Source organism: Euleptes europaea, chromosome 10, assembly GCF_029931775.1.
Source record: "Euleptes europaea isolate rEulEur1 chromosome 10, rEulEur1.hap1, whole genome shotgun sequence".
Classification (NCBI taxonomy): Eukaryota; Metazoa; Chordata; class Lepidosauria; order Squamata; family Sphaerodactylidae; genus Euleptes; species Euleptes europaea.
Genome location: NC_079321.1, coordinates 38,600,283 through 38,621,281, shown reverse-complemented (window position 1 = coordinate 38,621,281; position 20,999 = coordinate 38,600,283). Strand labels below are relative to the sequence as shown.

At 41.7% G+C, this 20,999-nt stretch overlaps 1 protein-coding gene across 1 annotated transcript in view; it reads right to left on the bottom strand.

Annotated features, from left to right (window-relative positions):
- The window catches only part of MCPH1 (microcephalin 1), a 118,845-nt gene extending 99,215 nt beyond the window's left edge, over positions 1–19,630 (bottom strand). Inside the window, exons 1-9 of the mRNA XM_056856256.1 lie at positions 19,585–19,630; positions 18,691–18,782; positions 17,951–18,069; positions 11,187–11,271; positions 9,224–9,338; positions 7,221–7,356; positions 4,248–4,354; positions 2,584–2,922; positions 1,540–2,196 (exon numbers count right to left, since the gene is read on the bottom strand). Of these exons, the coding sequence (XP_056712234.1) occupies positions 1,540–2,196; positions 2,584–2,922; positions 4,248–4,354; positions 7,221–7,356; positions 9,224–9,338; positions 11,187–11,271; positions 17,951–18,069; positions 18,691–18,782; positions 19,585–19,630 (1,696 nt within the window). The remainder of the gene's footprint in view (positions 1–1,539; positions 2,197–2,583; positions 2,923–4,247; positions 4,355–7,220; positions 7,357–9,223; positions 9,339–11,186; positions 11,272–17,950; positions 18,070–18,690; positions 18,783–19,584) is intronic.
- Between the last annotated feature and the right edge of the window lie 1,369 nt (positions 19,631–20,999).

Here is a 20,999-nt window from a genome sequence, read left to right as displayed (position 1 = left end):
GACTGCTGGGCGGGAAAAGCAGTTAAGGCTTGGTCGCGGACGGGGGGAGGGGAGTGCTCCTAGGGAGCTAACTCTTCTGGAAGCTTGAAAATCTTCTCTGTGGCTGGCCTGCGCAAGCGCAGTCCCATGTGGGACTGCCCAGAAGCCATGAAAACGAACTAAGATCTTTATACACCCACACTGACCACCTTCCAATTTTAAAGAGACAGCAAACCAAAAAGGCACAGGCAAGTCACACATAATCCATAGTTAAAATTCTCTCAGGGCTACAAATATTTAGGCAGTAGGCCCGAATTCCCTTGTGGGTAGTCTGCTGAAAGTACAGAAGACAAACTCTTCTTTTTAAAGCTGATTCTTTTACAGAACCAATGAAGATTGTCATGTAATGAATTCTTAAACAACCATCTAAGTTACAGAAACTTGAAATGATTCTTCAATACAACATTCAAACCTGTATTAATCAGTTGATTTACACCAGAATGACATTCAAAACTTAATAAACTACAATTGAATAGTTGTGCTCTTCACAGTAATTATTGTCTTCAGTGGCCATAATCTAAATGTTTAAGAAGTCTTCCATTCTGACCCTGCTTAGCTTCTGAGATCTGACAAGATCAGGCTAGCCTGGGCCATCCAGGTCAACATAAAAAGTGTATGTCCATTCACAATGGGCACAAAAACTATTTTCAAGGGCTCAGACATGTGCTTAAGGATCTCAATAACTGAGATAGTCAACCCAAACAGCAACTTAGTTTTAAGAAATACTAAACTGAAGTTAAGCATTTAGTATACGTACAAATCTCCATTTTCTATTATTGTAGAACTCTCCCTATTAATAGCCAGATTTTACAGAATAAAATTACCCTTGTGTTCCATATTTAAAAAGGACAGTTAAAGTAATCTAAAAGTAACTGCTCACTTCATATAAGTTAGACAGCCCAATCACTGAATACCAATCAGAGCAGCATATATTTCAGTGGCCCCAGTAGCTACACCAAGTCTATACATTTGCTTCAGTATCATCTGGATGAGTAGAATCTACATTTCCACTAATATTCTTCTAAGCAAAGTTTAAGCAAATCAGCATTGTTTGCCAAGAATTTTTAAGACACAGCCCAGTATTAGAGGTTTCCAGACTTAATTCTAAGGAAGGCACAGGGTTTCAAGTCACACGCAATAGTACAAAGCCAGAAATCTGCACCAGAATGTTCTAAATACTTATGCAAATTGAGTCCTCTATACTGTTTGCATTTCTTCACTCTCTTTCAGAGTACATTTGCAGGACTGTGAGTTTTCAAACTGGGAATTCACCAGCATCTGGGATCACTAATTAATTTAAAAGTACGTCTGATTTTGGATTGTAAGAATAACTCTGAAATTCATATTTAGAATGCAAAAAACTGTTGCACTCAAGTGACTGTATGATTTGATCACAATATCAATATATGAAATGAAAAAAGTTCCCATTCTAAGATGTTTGTTCCAGGTTTTCCTGATCCACTGATCTCCCTAGTTGTCCACACCATAGCAGCAACTTACCGGTTGTAAGAGGGCATCTATTTGCAACGGTTATGTGCATCTTTTGTTGAATGTTAAGACAGTCTGGGCTTTCCACAGTGTTCGCTTTTTCACCCTGTAACATGCTCTTTAAAGTTGCACTCTCTTTACTATTAGGAAATACAGACTGCATGCAGCCACTTCTGGCAGCATTCTCATTATTCTCAGCCACTTCTTCCCTCTTTCTGCTCACAGTTTTCTCCTTTGTGCTGGATTTTTGCGATACTGTCTCTTGCTTACTTTGCGAAGGGCTGCATTTGTAAACGATTCTACCGGGACTCTCCAATTTCTGCAGGCTTTGTAAAGGAAGGCTAACTTTACTTCTATTTAAAGTAGACGATGAAAAGTAATCTTCATAAGAAGAATCTCGATCTATGGTAGACTCAATAGGAGTGAGCAATGCTTTCAAAAAGTCATTCTGAGACTCTCTGCTGCACAATGCTGAGGTGTTCACTTTAGTACTTGATCTCCTTTTAGGTGTCCGTTGTTGTTTGTAACCAGAAGCACAATCACTGTTCAATGGGGGAAAGGTTAGATTAGTTGAAGGGAAATCAGATAAGTGTTCAGTGCCGATTTCTGAACGTGAGTGGTTGTTGGAACTCTCAGCAATTTCCACATGGATCCATTTTTCTGAAGAACCTCTGCAGGTGTTCAGTTTAATACTTGATCTCCTTTTAGGTGTCTGTAGTTGTTTGCTACCAGAAGCACTTCTATTTAAATTAGATGATGAAAAGTAATCTTCATAAGAAGAATCTCGATCTATGGTAGACTCAATAGGAGAGAGCACTGCTTTCAAAAAGTCATTCTGAGAATCCCTGCTGAACAATGCTGAGGTGTTCAGTTTAACGCTTGATCTCCTTTTAGGTGTCTGTCGTAGTTTGCTACCAGATGCACAATCACTTTTCAATGGGGAAAAGGTTAGATTAGTTGAAGGGAAATCAGAGATGCATTCAGTACCGATGTCTGAAAGTGAATGGTTGTTGGAACTTTCAGCAATTTCCACATGGATCCATTTTTCTGAAGAACCGCTACAGTCCAACTTATTTGCATGAGGAAGATGATAATTCCTATGGCTGTGGTTTTCTGGAGAAGGCATTTCAGATTCAGCCCTTTTGTTAGGAAAATCTCTTTCCAAGATTTTTGGCTGATTCAGGCTTTTTCGTAAACGTTTGCCACTATGTTGTTTTGGAGTTACATGGTTGCAGTCATCTGTGAAGAACAAGGAACTTTCTAAAACAGCTATAGAAACATCAGGAGTATTTGAAACTTCCAATGAAGATTTGGAAGATTCCTTCCTAAGACCCTTGCGTTCAGAGTTTCCACAGAGGTAAGTGAAGCTTGAGTTTAAAGGGTCATTGCTCTCTTCTGCAAAGTATTAAAAGCAGAAACAGCAACAATCTTAGCAATGGTTCTAATAAATTAACATGTACTAACAAAATACAGTATTCAACCAGTGTTACATGGTTAAACAACATTAAGATGATTGTTCTATCTAAATATCATTTTTGTTTAAGTGCAAGTGCACTATAATGTGCAAACATACATGTTCATATGGTAAAAGAGACATATTTATCAAACATAACCATTACCAGCACAAAAGTAATTTAGCCTTGTTTGAAATGGATTTAAGACCTCTAATTTTAAGTGTACATACGGTACTAAATACAGGGAACTTGGTACCCCTGAAAACAGAAGGTTGGATCCAAAGCCTCTCTTCTGCCAAGAGGAAAGGCATTCCCATTCCCATAACTGGGGAGAAGTTGATGCATCTGCTTCCCAGTTAAACAAGAATTATTATTGTTTAAATGTGAATACTTTTGCCAACAGTATGCTATAATGTTTGATAATACACTTTTAAGGAGTTCAGTGGTTTCAATGTTATAAAGTTCAAAATTGATATCCAAATATGCTGGCAGTCATATTGTGACTATATGAGACTATTTCTGTCCACACAATACACTCTCCCTTGTTCACTATAAAGTCTATTGACTAATTTAACTTGTTTTTTCCTTACCACTCAGATGGCAAAAATTAAGACACGTGCTAGGTGGCATAGGATATAGCACTTTGTACCCCTCTCTCAAGTAATGAATATTTTTGCTATTTTTAGTACAAAATGAAGGCATGTAATTTTTAAAATTATATAAATAAGCTAATTACCACAATTTAATTGGAAAGCTGTCTACCTTGGCCTTTACATACAGAAGCCAAGGTTTGAAGGCTGTTAATATTATTGCAGTTGCCTAATGGCCACTGAGCTCTCCATTCTTAAAGGTATATGTGCAGCTTCTATTGTTTGGTGAGGGGGTTAACCCTCCCAATGTATATTTTTAGAGTTTGGATTTTTTTCTGCAAATGTGGGCATTTTTCAGGTTTACAGAAAGATCTGTTTCATCTGTTCATTGCCCCAATCTCCAGATTTAAGCATCCACAGATTTTGTGACATTGAGAATTAGACATATTGATGAGTGCAAAATAAAGTAAAATTGTCTCTTTTCCCTCTTCTGCTGACGCAAGCAGAAACATGTTCATAATTCATTAGGCAACAATTAACAGTGCAATCCTAAACAGAATTACTCCAGTCTATGCTCATTGAAATGAATGGGCTTAGACTGTAGCAATTCTCTTTAGGATTGCACTGTAAATTGAAGTACAACACTTATCTTGTACAAGGTTTATTTCTTTTTTACCTGATAATGCCCAGGTTGAACTGGTAGAAACAAAAACAGGTTCTTGTGTTGCTTGAACAGAACTGGAACCAGACACCTGAGACATCTGTGAAGCTAAAAATACGGTTTTCAGGACAAATGAAGTTTTAAGAATGTTAACTACTAAATTTTGACTTGTTCCAAGACTGAATACTGTTATAATACATGTCTGATACACACACATTCATTTCATAGATTTTTTTAGTGAAGAGGAGCCCCTCCCTTTTCTACCAATGGAAAAGCTAGTTGACTTCAACTCAAAATGTTTGCTTGATGAAATTACAGCCAGTTTAAATCAATTTTAGCCACTGCCCTTGAGATAGTTTTACCAAATGTAATCAGGCTGCCATAGACAAATAGAACTACATGCCAAGATGACCGCCTTGAAGGGCTGCTAATGAATGATGATGGCTATAAATTAATTTTCTTATTTCAGATTTATCCCACACAATAATCTAAAAACTCAAGGCCATCCAAAAACATAAAAACATCTTAACAATACAGTTGATGCCCAGATACAAACTTCTTACACCATTGTCAGATACCCAGGTGGATCAAACAGAGTGCAGATATAGTTGGAAGGGGCCGATAAGGTCAATCCCATCTAGCCCAACTCCTTGCTCAACCCCTTTAACTTTTTTTGATCTATCCAAGAAACTCAATTATGGTGTGATGGACAAAATAGGTTCCAAGAGCAACCAATGAGAGCTAACAGAATGTTGGGGAGACAGTTGGAAAACAGCAGTTGGGAGTTGGTAACTGGGGAGTTGAGAGGTAAAAGGAGAAAGTCTGTCTCAGGGAGACTGTGGAGAAGATCTGCTTATAGTGGGCTGAAAATAGTAAATTTGTAACAAAAATACCCCAGTTGCAGGAATAGGTCCACAGTTCAGTTTAATGGAAGTGAAACATTGTAACTTCTACCTTATTTACTTCAGTGTTATGTTAATGCAGGGATAGGGAACATCTGGCCCGGGGGCTGGAAATGGCCCTCGGGAGCTCCAGGGCCCTGCCCTAGAAATATGGTGCAGCAGGGTGGCTTCAGGAACAGTTTCGGGGAGGGCCCTGGAACTCCCGAGGGCCACTAAAATGTTAATCAGCGAGTGGAGGGGGGAGGGAGAAAGATGCTTTCCCCACGGCTGCCCCTACAGCCGCAGCATGAAGGAATGCTGCGGCACACTTAAAAAACCCCTCTCACCGCCTGTCAGCTGTTGAGCGGGAAGAGGTTTTTTTAACTGTGCCGCAGCGTTCCTGCACGCCGCGGCAGCGAACGCAACCCCGCTCAACCGGGCTTCAACCTTCCCGCCTCCCCACCCCGCCTCCAGAGTCGCCTAATCGGCTTTCGTGCAGATGCTCCACCGCTGGGAGCGGCTGGCTTCTTCCCCCCCTCCGCCACAGGCAAGAAGCCAGCCGCTCCCGGCGGCGGAGCATCCGCACGGAAGCGGATTAGGCGACTCTGGGGGCGGGGTGGGGAGGCGGGAAGGTTGAAGCCTGGTTGCGTGGCCGCCGGGTGTGTGGGGAGGGAGGCTTTTCTTTCTTTTCTTCCTCTTTTTCTGTCACACTCCTTTTTCTCCCTCTTTCTGTCTGTCTCCGTGCTTTTCTTTTTCTCTCTGTCCTTTTCTCCCCCCCCTTCCATTTTTCTTTCTCTCTTTCTTTCTCTCTTCCTTCCTCCTTTCTTTGGCCATTTATGCATGGGAGGTTTTGTCTTGGATTTGCCTCTCTCTAGACAAGATGCACATTTTCCCGATCTGAATTCTCAAAATTCAACAGTAAGCCCCCATGCAGAGTTTTGAGAATTCAAATGGGAAAAATTTGCATCTAGAGAGCAGCAAATCCAAGGCAAAACCTCCCATGCATAAATGGCCTTTCTTTCACCCCAAAAACCTCTCGCTGGTGGTGAAGAGGATCTGGCAACCCTAGCCTCTCCCCTCCCCTCCCACCCCCGCCGGGAGATCTACTACAGGTATGGCCCCCGAACGATGTGATAAATACGCAAATGGCCCTTGGCAGAAAAAAGGCTCCCACCCCTGTGTTAATACAATAAATAAAAGTTCACTTCTTGTTTCGTTTAACCCTAAGGGCTACGTGTCTAAGGGAAAGGGTCACATACACACAATTTAATATCTCAATTATATATATTATAGGATAAGAATAAATGGTGGCAGCAAGTGAATGGAACACTGATTGAGCCCCCAACCCCAATAACTCTGTGTGAGTGAGAGCCTATTATTAAAAGGGCTGTGTGCAGATGTCTCTGTGAGTAAGAGAGGGGACCTAAGAGGAGAAATAGTCAAGGCTCTCTCTATATTTTAGAAGAGACAAGAAGGATGGTGAATGTGACGTCCTGACCTACTTGTAACCTGGAACCTGAGAGACAGGTTGTAGAGGGTGGTAGGCACTGTGTGCATAGAGAAGGGGCGTTGCACATGGACAAACCCACACCCCAAAACATACTTAAATTACTGCTTTACAGACTCAACTCAAACCAGTTTAGAATACAAGCAAACCAATCAAGACAGTTATATATTCAAGTCAAGTATTTCAGGACCTTCCTTCACTAAACTCTAATAAGTGTAAAGAAAAATTAATCAGTGATATGAGAGAGGAGGAATATATCATTTCCATGAGTGAAAGCACATATCAAAGACAGTACAACTCAAAGTGTTTCACACAATATAACTAGACAAGACTAAGGAAAGTAGTTATTAAGCAGAGCCAAAATCAGGGACAAAATTATGGCACATAGAGACACTATGGAGTATGTGATGATATACAGAACCATATAATATATACACTATGTATGAAAACACTGACAGTCTCTAAAATCCTGAAAGGTTGTGCATAATAAACCAGATAACCTAGTTCTAGAAACCTGAAGACAATCACCAAAAACTTTCAACAATAAGAAGTGAAATAATTTCTGACTTTTCACAAGTATTACTTATCACCTCACCGGTAGGGGAAAGATTTTCTCTATTCTCTTTCATGTCCTTTATTCTTCTTTCCATTGCACTGCTTTCATACTTAATTTTACTTGCTGGGCTGTATAATAGTGAACCATCATCTTCAAATAATAAAACTGGAATATCCATCTCTAAAAAAGTTATAATTAGCAAATTATTAGGAGGATTCTGTATTTCAATAGCAGACAACTACTAGAGAAAAAAGCAGTATTTTGAAATATTTTATATAAAAATGTTCCCACCATATCTATTGGTAAAGTGAGTACTCAATGACAAACTGTGGTTTGACAATACAGGAACGAATCCTGAAAACAGGATAACATATAGCCTCCTATCCCTCTTCCCCTCATGTGTGACTCAGGAATTAATCACTTCTGAGGAAAACCAAATCACAGTGTCTTCCCTCCGAAATAGGGTTCTGCATCAGTGCAATCCTGCTATGAAGAGAACAAACCATAGTTAGGGGTTTTGATGCAACAACAAATGATGGCGTGCTGTGAAAGCTGAAGTGATTCTTTTCTCAGCTATGGATAAAAGAACAGGGACAGGAAGGGGGCAAGTCCAAGGATGAGCCCATTCCTGTAATGATAAGGGATAAACCATTGTTTATATATTTATATAAATCACTGTTTGTCATTACACTGAAATCATGCAACAGACTTTGAACTAAGCTTTCACAAACGTTAAAAATATATCTAAATAATATGAATGTAATTACAGTCTAGTCTATGAAGCTTGAACACAGATGTTTTATGCTTTTTGGGGCCCATTTGAAAGGTTATGTCTTGTGCTAGAATGCTTTAAGCTGTTAGAAAGGCAGTACTGGTCATGTCAGTTGACCAAATGTAGGACAATTGAAAGGGAGCTGATCAACCTAACTGAATCTTAAGCAAGTCATTGCTTCTCTGATTGTGAAGAACAAAGGGAAACCAGGTTGTTCTGGATGACTCTGGTCAAGGCCTGATTCAAATATAGGTGTGCACTGAAGAAACCCTGGCATTTAGTTAGCTTTCCTATAACTGATCATTTAACTCCTAGCCAGAGGTACACCTCAGTAATGCCGTAGGTTCATTCTATATATAGTACACAGGTAAATGCTACTAAATAATCTCTGCTTTCCCTCTAAGCTTTTTATTAAAGCCCAAGGGGGGAACCACAAAACTTGCAGGGGGGATCCCATCTCTCCCCCCCCCCATTGTTGAGCTGGCACCACTCCAGGCATAACCACTTACCTTAGAGCCTAGCCATGGCGAAGCCTGGGTGCCACTCCGAGCCCAAAGCATCTCCTGGCATCTACCGGTGTCAGGCCTTTGCCTTTTTTGCTGGAACAAAGGCTCTTGACATGTGTCAGGCCAGGTTCTGGCCACACATCAAGTCCTTGGTTCTCATGCCTATGAACGTCTGTGTACAGTTCCGCTCATCCTGTTTTCTGCAACTGTGGTAATGTTTAGTCTCTCTTGGGAACCGCTTATCTCGGGGTTGCCTAGCAATGTTTACTTTTTTAGTCCGTAGTGTCTTAAGCATGTAACCTGCCTGTGTTCACTATTACTAGCCTCACCTGCCTGTAGGCAGTCAGTCCTTTAATCTGTCTTTTTGCTTCTAATAAAGTATTTCTGCTTCAGAGCTACCTGCCTGGATGAGTTTGCTTATGGGATGCTAGGGACAGACACCTGATACTGACAACCGCTGCAGCTGGGCCCAGAGAAGTTCCTGACATGGATCTTATATATCTCTCAACAATAGCTAACTGTCCCACTTGATAACGGCACACATTTTTGGCTAACTCATTATCTTATAACTTCAAATACCATACAAGGTTATATGCACTAAAAATGTCTTTTTAGAATATATAAAAATGTCATGACCAAGGCCCTTTCTCGAGTTGCCACCCATCTAGCCCCAGATAAAAGGAGCACCCGAAGCAGGGCCTCTGAAGACGACCATAAGGGTCAGGTAGCTTCATGTGGAAACAGGTGATCCTTAAGATTGTATACTTGCCTGTAGCTGCTTTCTGTACATCCAAATCTTTAGCCATAGTCTTCAGCTTTTTTTGTAATCTCCAATCATTTTCTGGATTTTTTTCAACGAAGTCCCTGGGTTGCATGCATTTATGCTTCAAAACAAAGATAAGATGAATTAATATTCCTAAAAATTTCAAGCAGAAAAACTTGTTTAATATATGTCCAAGGACATTAAATCCCACAAATGTTGCTATTGAGACAGCAGCCACCCTATGAAAGGCAGTGCAGTGGAACACTTGAGCTTCAGAGTAGGGACCGCAAGACCCAGGTTCGAATCCCCATCTTGCTGTGGAAGCTCACTGGGTGATTTTGGGCCAGTGACATACTTCGTTATGTAGATAAAAAGGAGGAGAGGAGACTAAGGTAAGCTGTTTTAGTCCCTACTGTGGAGAAAGACTGTGGTTTCTTCCCACACCATAATCAGAGCAGGATCTGTTACGATTCAGGTTTGAATCCCCATTTTGCTGTGGAAGTTCACTGGGTGATTTTGAGCCAGTCACATACTTCAGCCTAACCTACCTCCTATGGTTGTTGCGAGGATAAAGAGGAGGAGAGGAGAATAATGTAATTGGTTCTTGTAGGTTATCTGGGCTGTGTAACCGTGGTCTTGGTATTTTCTTTCCTGACGTTTCGCCAGCAGCTGTGGCAGGCATCTTCAGAGGAGTTACTCCTCTGAAGATGCCTGCCATAGCTGCTGGAGAAACGTCAGGAAAGAAAATACCAAGACCACGGTTACACAGCCCAGATAACCTACAAGAACCAATGAACTCTGACCGTGAAAGCCTTCAACAATAGAATAATGTAAGCTGCTTTGGTCCCCACTGTGGTGAAAGGTGGGGTATAAATTAAGTAAATAACTAATAAATATAGCTGAAGATGGGAGACAGATAAAAGGTAGGTTGGTGATTGAGAAGGAGTGAATGAGGCAGAGAAAAGGGAGAAGATTTGGATCTTCCCAGGAGGGAAAGGGGAAATAATGTGGGGAGAGGAATAAGGGGAAAGTGAGGTGTCACCTCTCAAATCCTTGAAGGCTCCTTACCATGCAAGTGGGTCTGCCTCAGTGGTCAGCAATACACAACTGGGCCAGTTTTCCTACGTAGAGGCTGCAGGGGGGAGGAGACAGAGGGGCAGACAAAGGTAGGTTGGCTGTTGGGTGGGAAGGAAATAAAGTTACCAATTCCAGGTTAAGAAATAGCTGGAAATTTGGGGGCTGGAGCCTGAGGAGGATAGGGTTTGAAGAGGGGAGGAACCTCAGAAGGTTACAATGCCACAGACTCCATCTTCCAAAGCAGCCATGTCCTCCATGAGAACCAGGGTTGCTAACCTCAAGGCGGGGACTGGAGATCACTCAGAATTACAACTGATCTCCAGATAACAGAGATCAGTTCCCCTGGAGAAAATGGCTGATTTGGAGGGTAGACTCTATGGTTTTATATCCTGTTGAGGTTGCTTCTCTTCCCAAACCTCACTTCCCAAGGTTCCATCCCCAGATCCTCAGGAATGTCCCAATTGGAGCTGGCAACCATAAGGAAAGAAGCAGGAAAAGGGGAGAGTGTATGGGGAATTTCAGGAAAGGGAAAGATGAAATAGTGGGGCAGGGGGAAACAAGATGTTTTCCACAAGTCCTTGTGAGTTCCCGCTTATTATATGGCACTGGTAAACAGATGGGTTTTTTTTATCAAATTGCCACATTGGCAGGAAAAATATATAAACTTCTGGAAGATGATAATTTCAGGTTTTTAAAAATTTAAATCAGGGAATAATTTGAAACAGCAAGTCAATGTGTCCTTGAACTCCAAGCTTCCCACCAAAACACTGGGCCCTAGACAGACCTCCAGACAATTTCAAGCATTCACAAAATAGATACAATCTACAAAGGAAGAACATGCATCAGAACCAATTTTGTTTTAAAATTATGATAGACAGACAGACATACACACCTTTCTAATTTGTTGCGGCAAACCTTCATTCGTATTTATGGCAGGATACAACGATTCATCAACATATGCTCCAACTTCTCGGCACCTGAGCAAAGTAAATATAGTTATTTCACAAATTTCATTTGCAGATCTGACAGTAAAGTCACTGTATAGTATGGTGCTAAACGATTTTGCACTGTAATTATTAAACATAAGTCTATCTATTCTGACAGGCTAGCCAGCTATGTGAAATCTAGTTCTCAACGATTCCTCCTACCACATCCAAAGAGGCATAACTAGTGTAGAAAACCCATGGCGGTCATCAAATAAACCATTCACTTGCTTGTAAAAGTGACACTAAAAATGTTACAATTTCTATTTATAAACCCCTGAATAAAGATAGAGCACAAAACTGTAAACCAGCTAATAATTTGGACACCAGATAGGAAGGGAACAGAGAATCTTAAAGGCCAGGGGTCACATTCTTCAGTTTTACTGGCAGCCAGAGTCCAAGACAAAGCCTTTCTGGCATGACTTCAATGTCAGTCAGGTCAGCTACTTTGTATTACATTCTGAGAAATGAAGGCCTTCTATTCCCTTTTTTGAAACTGTGTATGCACTGGAATTTCAGTATATGAGATCACGTACCAATCCATTCCTAAATCTGACATTTTCCTGGTTCATTTTCTCAGTCCTGAGAACTCAAAGCAGATTCATCCAGCTGTCTACAGCAACCTCTTGCTCAAATGCATGGCTGTCGTTTCCCTATCTAGAAGCATGCCAGTTCTCTAAGTCAAGGCCTGATCTGGTCAAATGAACCAGGACAAATCTGAAGACCTACATACTGTGGTAGGCTGAAGCAGACAGCACAATACAGCTGAAATAAACTGTGAAAGAAAACAGAAAATACTCTTTCTTACTTCAGTTCCTTCAATGTACCAATTTCATAATGAATAAAATAGCCTATACAAATACTTTTATAAGAACACATCTGACTAGGCACACCTTCAGCCTTAGTCAGGTATAAAGAATTCAAATGCAACTATGAGGTCCATAGTAGATAGGCAGGGTTTCCTCATGTGGGGTGGTAAATTTTCCAGAAAGTTTTCCAATGCTATATTTTTTCAGGGTAGATAAAAATCAATGTTTTATAAAACAATTAAATTGGGTTTTTTTTTTAAATAAATGCTTTTTGGGGGAAAATCTAAAGATAGTTTTCTGTTTAAATTACATTATAGTCCAAAAACTATTCATCATGAACTAAGGATTAGTTTTTAACTATGTAGCATGAGGCTGTATATTCATGCAATGTTTAAATTTTTTTGGTAAATGAATTCCATCAATCAATTCACAATGTCATGCTCTTTTAGAAATTATTTTGGGCAATTTTTCTATCTAGAAGATATTATCACAGATGCTTGGTTTTGCGGTTTTCAAAACTGTGAATATGTGCCTGCAGACATAACATGCCTCTTCTTCACAGCAAATATTATAAACATACTGAGTTGAGAAAAAGACTTTAATCCCATTGTTCCTTTGCAAATTTATGTACACAGATTCAACCGCTTAAGTTTCAAGTTCAGTGAATAGGAGATTGTTTGGAGTGGAATAGATCTGCACAAGGAGCTAAGTGTGAGGAGGGATGGGTAAGCAGAAAAAATGGAAGTGAAAACTCTTGAACACAATACTCCACAAGTTTTAGGATTTTTGTGTGGATAGCCTGAGGTTTACCATATCATTCTCTCCCTGGAGGAGCAAACCTATAATGGCAGCAGGCCGTAAAAGAGTATAGAAAACCATGTTTTAAATCTAGTCTTACTGACCAGTGATTTAAATCATGATTTAAATAAAGATTTAAATCAAATCCACCCTGTTTTTTTCCACACATACAGTCTGTTTATCTGTAGTTGTCAGGGCTGTTATGCAGCAAATCAATCATTTTGGATGGGCTCAGCGTGGAATAGAAGCACGAAGAAACCTCAGTGCTTGTACATGCCCAAACTTGTACACAGCATATTGGCTTTTGTTTGCTCACATTACCTCAGAGATATTGCGGGTTTGGTTCTGGGCCAAATAAAGTCTGCAATAAAGTCACACAAATGTTTGGGTTTCTCAGTGCATATAAGTTATGTTTTCACTATAATGTACTCTATTACGTGTGCAATAGCATTAAGTCTAAAACAAAATGAACATACCTTAATTCAGGGGTCTCAAAACTGTGGCTCCAGAGCAGCATGCGGCTCTTTGGCCCGTTGAGTGCGGCTCTCCGAACTTGGTTCAGAGCCCCTGCTCTTGCGCCTGCTCACGCCGGCAGCCGGGCTGCGGAGCCGGCGTGCCTGAGAGAGAGAGAGAGCGGGCGCGCTGTCTCTCCCCACCCCCACCGTGGAGAATGGCCGGGTTCCCCTTTCCCTTGCCCTCAATGGTTGGGAGGCTAGCCTCCCCTCTAGCCACGCGATTGCTGGGCGGGCAGCTCGGCGGTTCCTGGCCCCCCGCCTATCAGCTGTTGGGCGGGGCGGGCTTCCTTTGGTAGACCTGGCCTCCGGCTGAGTCCCATTGGGAGGCCAGGTCTACCCACTGGCTTTCTTGGTGGTAGACCTGGACTCCAAAGAGGGGGAAAAGTCCCCCTTCAGAGGCCAGGTCTACCAATTGGCTTCTATGGGCCTCCGGAGGCCAGGTCTACTGCCAAGAAAGCCAATGGGTAGACCAGGCCTCCCAATGGGACTCAGCCGGAGGCCAGGTCTACCAATAGGCTTTTATGGCGGTAGACCAGGCCTCCAGACGAGGACTCCAGACGGGGAGGGGGAAATGGCAGGGACTTACAATTTAATTTTTATCAATAAATAAGATGACTATTAAGTATGATATCAAGTTTTATTCAGTGTACCTATAGTTTAATTAAGACTTAAAACTTTAATTAAAGTTTATTAAGTTAATAAACAGTGTACCTACCTATATAGTTTAAGTTTAAGAAATTTGACTCTCAAAAGAAATCTCAATCGTTGTACTGTTGATATTTGGCTCTTTTGACTAATGAGTTTGCCGACCCCTGCCTTAATTAAAAGTATTTAATTGCTAAAAAACATCAGCATAACAGATAATTTTAAAAGTTTGAAATATTGAAATATTTAGGGGAGGGGCCGTGGCTCAGTGGTAGAGCATCTGCTTGGCATACAAGAATGTCCCAGGTTCAATCCCCAGCATTTCCAGTTAAAGGGACTAGGCAGGTAGGTGATGTGAAAGACCCCTGCCTGAGACCCTGGAGAGCAGCTGCCGGTCGGAATAGACAGTACTGACTTTGATGGACCAAGGGTCTGATTCAGTATAAGGCAGCTTCATGTGTTCGTGTGAGATAATTATCAAAATATTAGAGATACGAAGTGAGTACATGCTATTGGAAACATGGCACCAATAGACTTACTCAACACAGGGTGGCCACACCTTCAATTTGTAAAAAAATTGTAATAACTGCAAAGCGCAATAAAGCAAGCACATTTTTTGATACATAAACCATGAAATCATGAGATCGGGTAAGAAATTAATATAGTTCAGCAATGTAATTCTACTGACACCTAGTGTCTTATAGGTCAAAGGCTTATACATAACATCTCAGTCATTTGATATATTTTATTAATCCAGTTAAAATGAATAATGTGATGAGATGAAGTTACTAGCCAAACTTTTTGTGTCTTTAAAAGAATACAGTATTAACAGGAACAGCTACTTTGCATTAGTATTACAAGTCAGCTATTTTTTATCTTCTTTTTGCTAAAACGTCAGGATATCTGATGGGCTACTAAAGACTAAATGGGATCCTTTGTAAAAATGTCTTGTTTGTGGGCTTCCTAGTGGCACCTGGTTGGCCACTGTGTGAACAGACTGCTGGACTTGATGGACCTTGGTCTGATCCAGTATGGCCTTCCTTATATTCTTATGTAAAATTCTTTACTCACAGGCAATCAGAAAACTAAGACTATTGCCATGATCCAGCAAATCCCTTCAGCTTGTCTTACAGCCCATTCCTGAAGGGAGGAGCCGAAGCTCCTTAGGAACTAGCGTGACCATGCACGGAGATAGGTGCCACCTTATCACGAAATAAGGCGGCATCTACTCCGGTGCGGGGGCAAACACAATGGTGTCCGGGAGCTACTGGCCCCTGCCACCAGCGCAGCCACGGTAGCAGGGCTTCCCGTCGGGGTGGGGCATTCCCAGGGCGTAGCTGCCTTTGGGCAGTTTCCTAACCCCATTCGCCCTGGGAACACCCTATTGAGCTGCAACAGGGCTGTGACACCTTTTTTGGTAGCACAGAGTCACTTTGTTCAACGGGGCATTTCCCCCTTTTTAATTATTTTTTATTTATTTTATTTAGTGATTTATAGACCTCCCTCCCAAGCCTAATTAAAATAAATAAATAATTTTATTGTTTAAATCTCTTTTTTGTCTTCGCAGTAGCCAGGAAGCCTGAGGAGGAGGTGTGGCTCCGCCTCTCCTGGCTGCTGCGGATCTACCCCCAATTCAGGATTGTGCTCTTAGTCTAGGTTCAGGACCAATCAGCAGTACTAGCCTTGGATGATAATCTCCAGATACAACTGGATAAAGGCAGTCACCACTAAAATTGTTAGATCTACCAGCTGCATATGGACCACTATGGATCAACCACAATTAATGTTTGGAATTAAAAGGACAGCCCCCACTACTGGCTTTGTTCTTTTGTTTTTGGCAGGAAACAATGAGTTTCCAAAGGAGAAACAGAATCAGCTAGTTGGGAGCTAATGTATGAGGGTGCCCCAAGGGGTTCTTTTTATTCCCAATGTGCTTTAACCTTACATCAAATTTTTGGCAGAGATTATCAGGAGCTTCAGAGTGGGCTGTCAACAAAATGTAGATGGCACCCAGCTTTATATCTCATTAGCTAAACCTCCAGAAGCAGCTGCGAAGATCCTAGGCCAATATCTTGAAAATGTGGTCAAGTGGCTGAAGGAGGAAAGACTAAGTAATGCTTAATTCAGACAACAGTCATTCATTTGTTTTTAAATATTTACATACCCACCTTTCTCCCAGGCATCCCAGGACCCAAGGTGGATAAGCAACAATGTAAAAAGAATTATAATAAAACAATTATAATAAAACGCTTTAAAAACAACTAATGCCCCAACCACCAGGTCATTTTCTCTTTGATGGAAAAGTAGTGTTGGGATTTACCAGCTTTGGGGTTAAGCTTTCTTTAGTAGATCAAGTTAAGAGCTTGTGAGTGTTCTTGGACCTGGCCTTGTCGGTGAATGAACAGATCAGTGGTGTTAAGAATGCCTTCTTTCAATTACATCTAACTCATAAATCAGACCTGTATTTACTCTGTCAACCAAGCTATGCTAATCCACACTGCTGTATCTTCCAGAATGGACTACTGTAACACAATATATAAGAGGCTGCCTTCAAAGACATCTTGGAAGTTTCAACTGTTTTGACAGTCTCTCTTACGATTATCTGTAAGGCAATGGTTAGGTTGTGGGCTTTTTCTATGGTAGGTCCAGTCCTCTGGTAAACCATTCCAGAGGACTGGACCTACCATAGAAAAAGTGAAGATGGCTTTGTTGAAGCTGTTTTAGCAGATTAGGATGTGTTTTTAACCTGTGCATTGTTTTTATCTCTTAAGTGGTTTTGTGTCCTTGCAATTTGTTTTGTTAGCCATCTTGAGGCTAAGGAGATACTATAGAATATAAATATTATAAATAAACCACAATGTTTTAGGCACTATATTTTTTTAAAAAAGCTGCCTCAAAAGCTGCCTTGACTGTAAAAGTATGTAGCTTATGACAGTCACTCAAGATTGACTCTTCATGGCTTCATCCTAGAGATGTTAAGGCTGGCAGAAAAAGATGATACAGGAAGACAGAAAAATCTCCCTGGGGAGCGAGTTCCAAAGTTTTGGCACCATGACCAAGAAGGTCCTTTCTTGGATTGCCACCCTTTTAGCCTTAGATGGCAGGGGCACCTAAAACAAGGCCTCCAAAGATGACTGGAATGTATGGGTAGGTTCATATGGGAGAAGGTGGTCCTCAAGTTATGCTGGCCCCAAACTGTATAGGGCTTTAAAGGAAAATAACTGCACCTTGAAATAGGCCCAAAGCAAATTGGGAGCCAGTGAAGATGGAACAAGACTAGAGTGATAAGGTGCCTATGACCCAGTCCAGTTAATGTTCTGGCCACAACATTCTGTACTCACTGTTTTCAAGGGCAGCCCCATGAGGAACACACTGCAGTAACCTAATCTATATGTGACCAGGGAATGTACCACAGTGGCAAGATCCTTTCCAAACAGGAAAGAGTAGTGAAAGGTGCCCCAGGCACCTTTCCAAAAGGAGGCCTGGGTCCAGCAGCACCCCCGAACTACAAACCTGTTCATTGTGGCAAAAGAGGAAAAACAAAACAATTTCTCATTTTCAGTTAATTTAAATCATTGTTGGCTTACTTTCAGTACATGTCTGGCTTTTGTAGCTCCCAACCTTGGAGAGTTTCCAGAATATGGACAGGAAAAATGAAACTGATCCGTTAGGGAAAGCGCAACCTCATCCAGAATAGGCCCAATTCTTGGGTCAAACTTTTCCCCACTAGTAGCACCTTCATTTTCTTGGGACTCAGTTTCTGTTTGTTAGCCCTCATTCATTCCAAAACTGCCTCCAGGCACCCATTCACAATTTCCACAGCCTTGGTGGGATTTTGACACTACCTGACATTTTTCTTTCAATATGTTCTCTTGTCAAAAGCTTCTAGCAGATATCAGTACTTACTTTTCTACCCAAAGTACAGATACTACTTTAATCCCAGCCTTCTGTGCTCTATTCCATGTAGACCAGTGCCCCTCTTTAAAGACTACATGAGTCACTTGTTTGCTGAAAGTCTTTGAAACCTGTAAAGTGTCAGAATAAATATTTTAGAACTTACTTAGAAACTCTTTTATACTGAAACGAGAGAAACCTTACACATCCCATTCCTATCTAAGGAAATTTGTTACTTGTCAGTTGCACCTTTCATCTCACCTATGTCTTTATTCACATGGACTGTATTTTTGCAGCTAAGGCTGTTAGACCTAATACAAAACACATGTCAAATCATCTTGACACACATCCTCCAGAGGCATTGAGTAATGGACTGTTGTTCCACAGATGGAACAGATCTTCATATAGCGCAGCAGCAGTGGAATGAAACGGGCAATCACCCATAGATTATTATTTGCAAGAATGGTACACAATTAATATACCTTTTCTATCTACCATTAGCGATCAATCCAAAAGGTTACATGTACTTATATTGCAATATTGATCTCACTGGGTGGGTGTGTGGTGGTGGTGGTGGGGGGGTTGTTGTGCATTTCCTGCATTGTGCAGGTGGTTGGACTAGATGACCCTGGTGGTCCCTTCCAACTCTATTATTCTATGAAGAACTGTGAATACAAAAAGCAAACGTACTACAAGTAAGCCAAGGCTTCATGTAAATAATAATTCCACTTCCTTCAAAAAGAATTACTTACTTTTGCTCCCATATTGAGAAGTTGTTGGGTAAAAGCTTTTGAGTAGTTTTCTGTTCTGCTGGATGACCATACATCAACAAATGCTACAACACCTAGTCAGGGGAAAGGGAGAGAGATCTAAACAACAGAGACCACATTCCCTTCAGATTGCCACTCTTAGGTGCAAACCCTCAGACTACAGAAGAAAGCATGTGGTTAGATCTAAGGTAGATTATAACTTAAGCACATCTGTTATTTCCCCCTTTTAAAGTGATTATTTTAAATATAATAACTTCATGCCTGCCAGCCACTCCAGGGTTATACTTGGTTCTTACCCTGGCAAACTTTGGATGGGGCTTACTTATGTCATAAAGAGCCACCGCCAGCATAATCATGATCATGTTGGAATAAGCGATAGGGAGCAAAACTTTTCAGTGTAGGAAAGCATTCCAACATAGGGGAGCATTTCAACATGTGATTGATTACCCACCTCATTCTCTTGTGTATGTAAATCAGGCCTAATATGATACTTCCCTGGGCCCCAACTGACTTTGGCTGCAACCCTAAGTACACTTACCTGGAAGTAAACCCTACTAAGTAACATGGGAGTTATTTCTCAGTAAAAATGCATAGAATTGCACGGTTAGAACTCAAGCTGCAATCCCACGCACTTACTTGGGAGCAAAACCCACTGAACACGTTAATTGCTACTTTTGAGTAGGCATGCTTTCAGTCGTGGAGAACACCCTTAAAATTAAGCTCATGGGCCAATAGACGCGAAGCGCAAGGGCCAGCGGAGGTTACAACCCTATGCGCAAAATCCCGTTAACCTCCGAGATTTACTTTCAAATATACACGCGCAGAACTCGGAGGCAACGACCGCCCCGCAACGTGGCTTCTGGCAGCGGCCAGTACCTGTTAAAATGAGCTGGGCCCTCGGCCGCCCGTCGCCGTTCTCCATAGCAACCGAACGGAATTAACGGCTTGGCACCAACCGCAAAGGGGCCAGCCTTCCTCGCGCCACCGTTTGAAACGACTTCCGGTCACAGGAAGGCGGGGGCCGCCTAACCCGCGCGAGCCGCCTCTTCCTCTCCCCGCCACTTCCGTTGCCCGCTCTCTCCCAGAGAGAACCATAGAGGGGGACTGTTGCCCGTGGAATGAATGGGAAGGCGAGCAGCGGCTCCGAAAGCGAGAATTTCCTGCACGGTTGGAGGAGTTTTGCCTGGTGCTAAAAGTCGACCCGCCTTTCAATAACTGAGAGCCAGAATCGGTTCGGCAGGTGAAAGAAGGACCGCCCAACGGCGAAAATAAAAAGCTCTGGGTCATCTTGGTCACTGATCAGATTGTTTACTCTAGGAATAAAATTAATACATTGGCAGTTTGGGCTCTGTGTGTATGTGTGCATTTTTTTTTTTTTTTTTTTTTTGCTGCTGCAGGTTATTTTCATTTTGTTTGGGAAAGAAATGGCCACGGTTCAGTGATCCAGACATTCTTCGCATAAAGTTTCTGGGTTCAAGCTGGGTCCAGTAGCACCTTAAAGACTAACAAATATTTTCTGGCAGGGTATGAGCTTTCGTGAGCCACAGATCCCTTCTTCAGATATTTTTGTTAGTCTTTAAGGTGCTACTGGACTCTTGCTCTTTTCTACTACTGCAGACAGACTAACACGGCTACCCACTGAAAAATATTTTTTGGCAGGGTATGAGCTTTCGTGAGCCACAGCTCCCTTCTTCAGATATCTGAAGAAGTGAGCTGTGGCTCACGAAAGCTCATACCCTGCCAGACTCTTGCTCTTTTCTACTACTGCAGATGGACTAACACGGATACCCACTGTGAAAGACTGGGAAAGACATGGGACAGAATTCTTGGGGAGGAGGTAGGCGCCTCCTGAAGAACGCAGGTCGATATGTTCCTGTGAGCAGCTACATTCGAGTTTAGTAGCACCTTAGAAACTCAACAAGAATTTCAGGGGATGAGCTCTAGAGAGTCAAAGCGCCCTTCGTCAAACACAAGTAAAGTGGAAATGAAAATCCTGTGAGGACCTGGCTAGAAACAAACATGAGTTCTGCAATCCCGTGGAAGCGCTGGTGCAAATTTTAATACTATATCTTAAAGTACACACTAAAGCTTATTCCATGAGACTGATTTATGAATCACATTTTGATCCTATCCTTCCTTCAAGGACAGAGAGTAGGTCTATGCGTCTCCCTCATTTTTCCTCACCGCAATGCTGTTAGGCTGAAAGAGAGTGAACCAAGATTGTGCTGGAGGATTTGAGGCAGAATGGGGGTTTGAATCTCAGGTCTCTCACATGCTAGTCTGAACCTCTA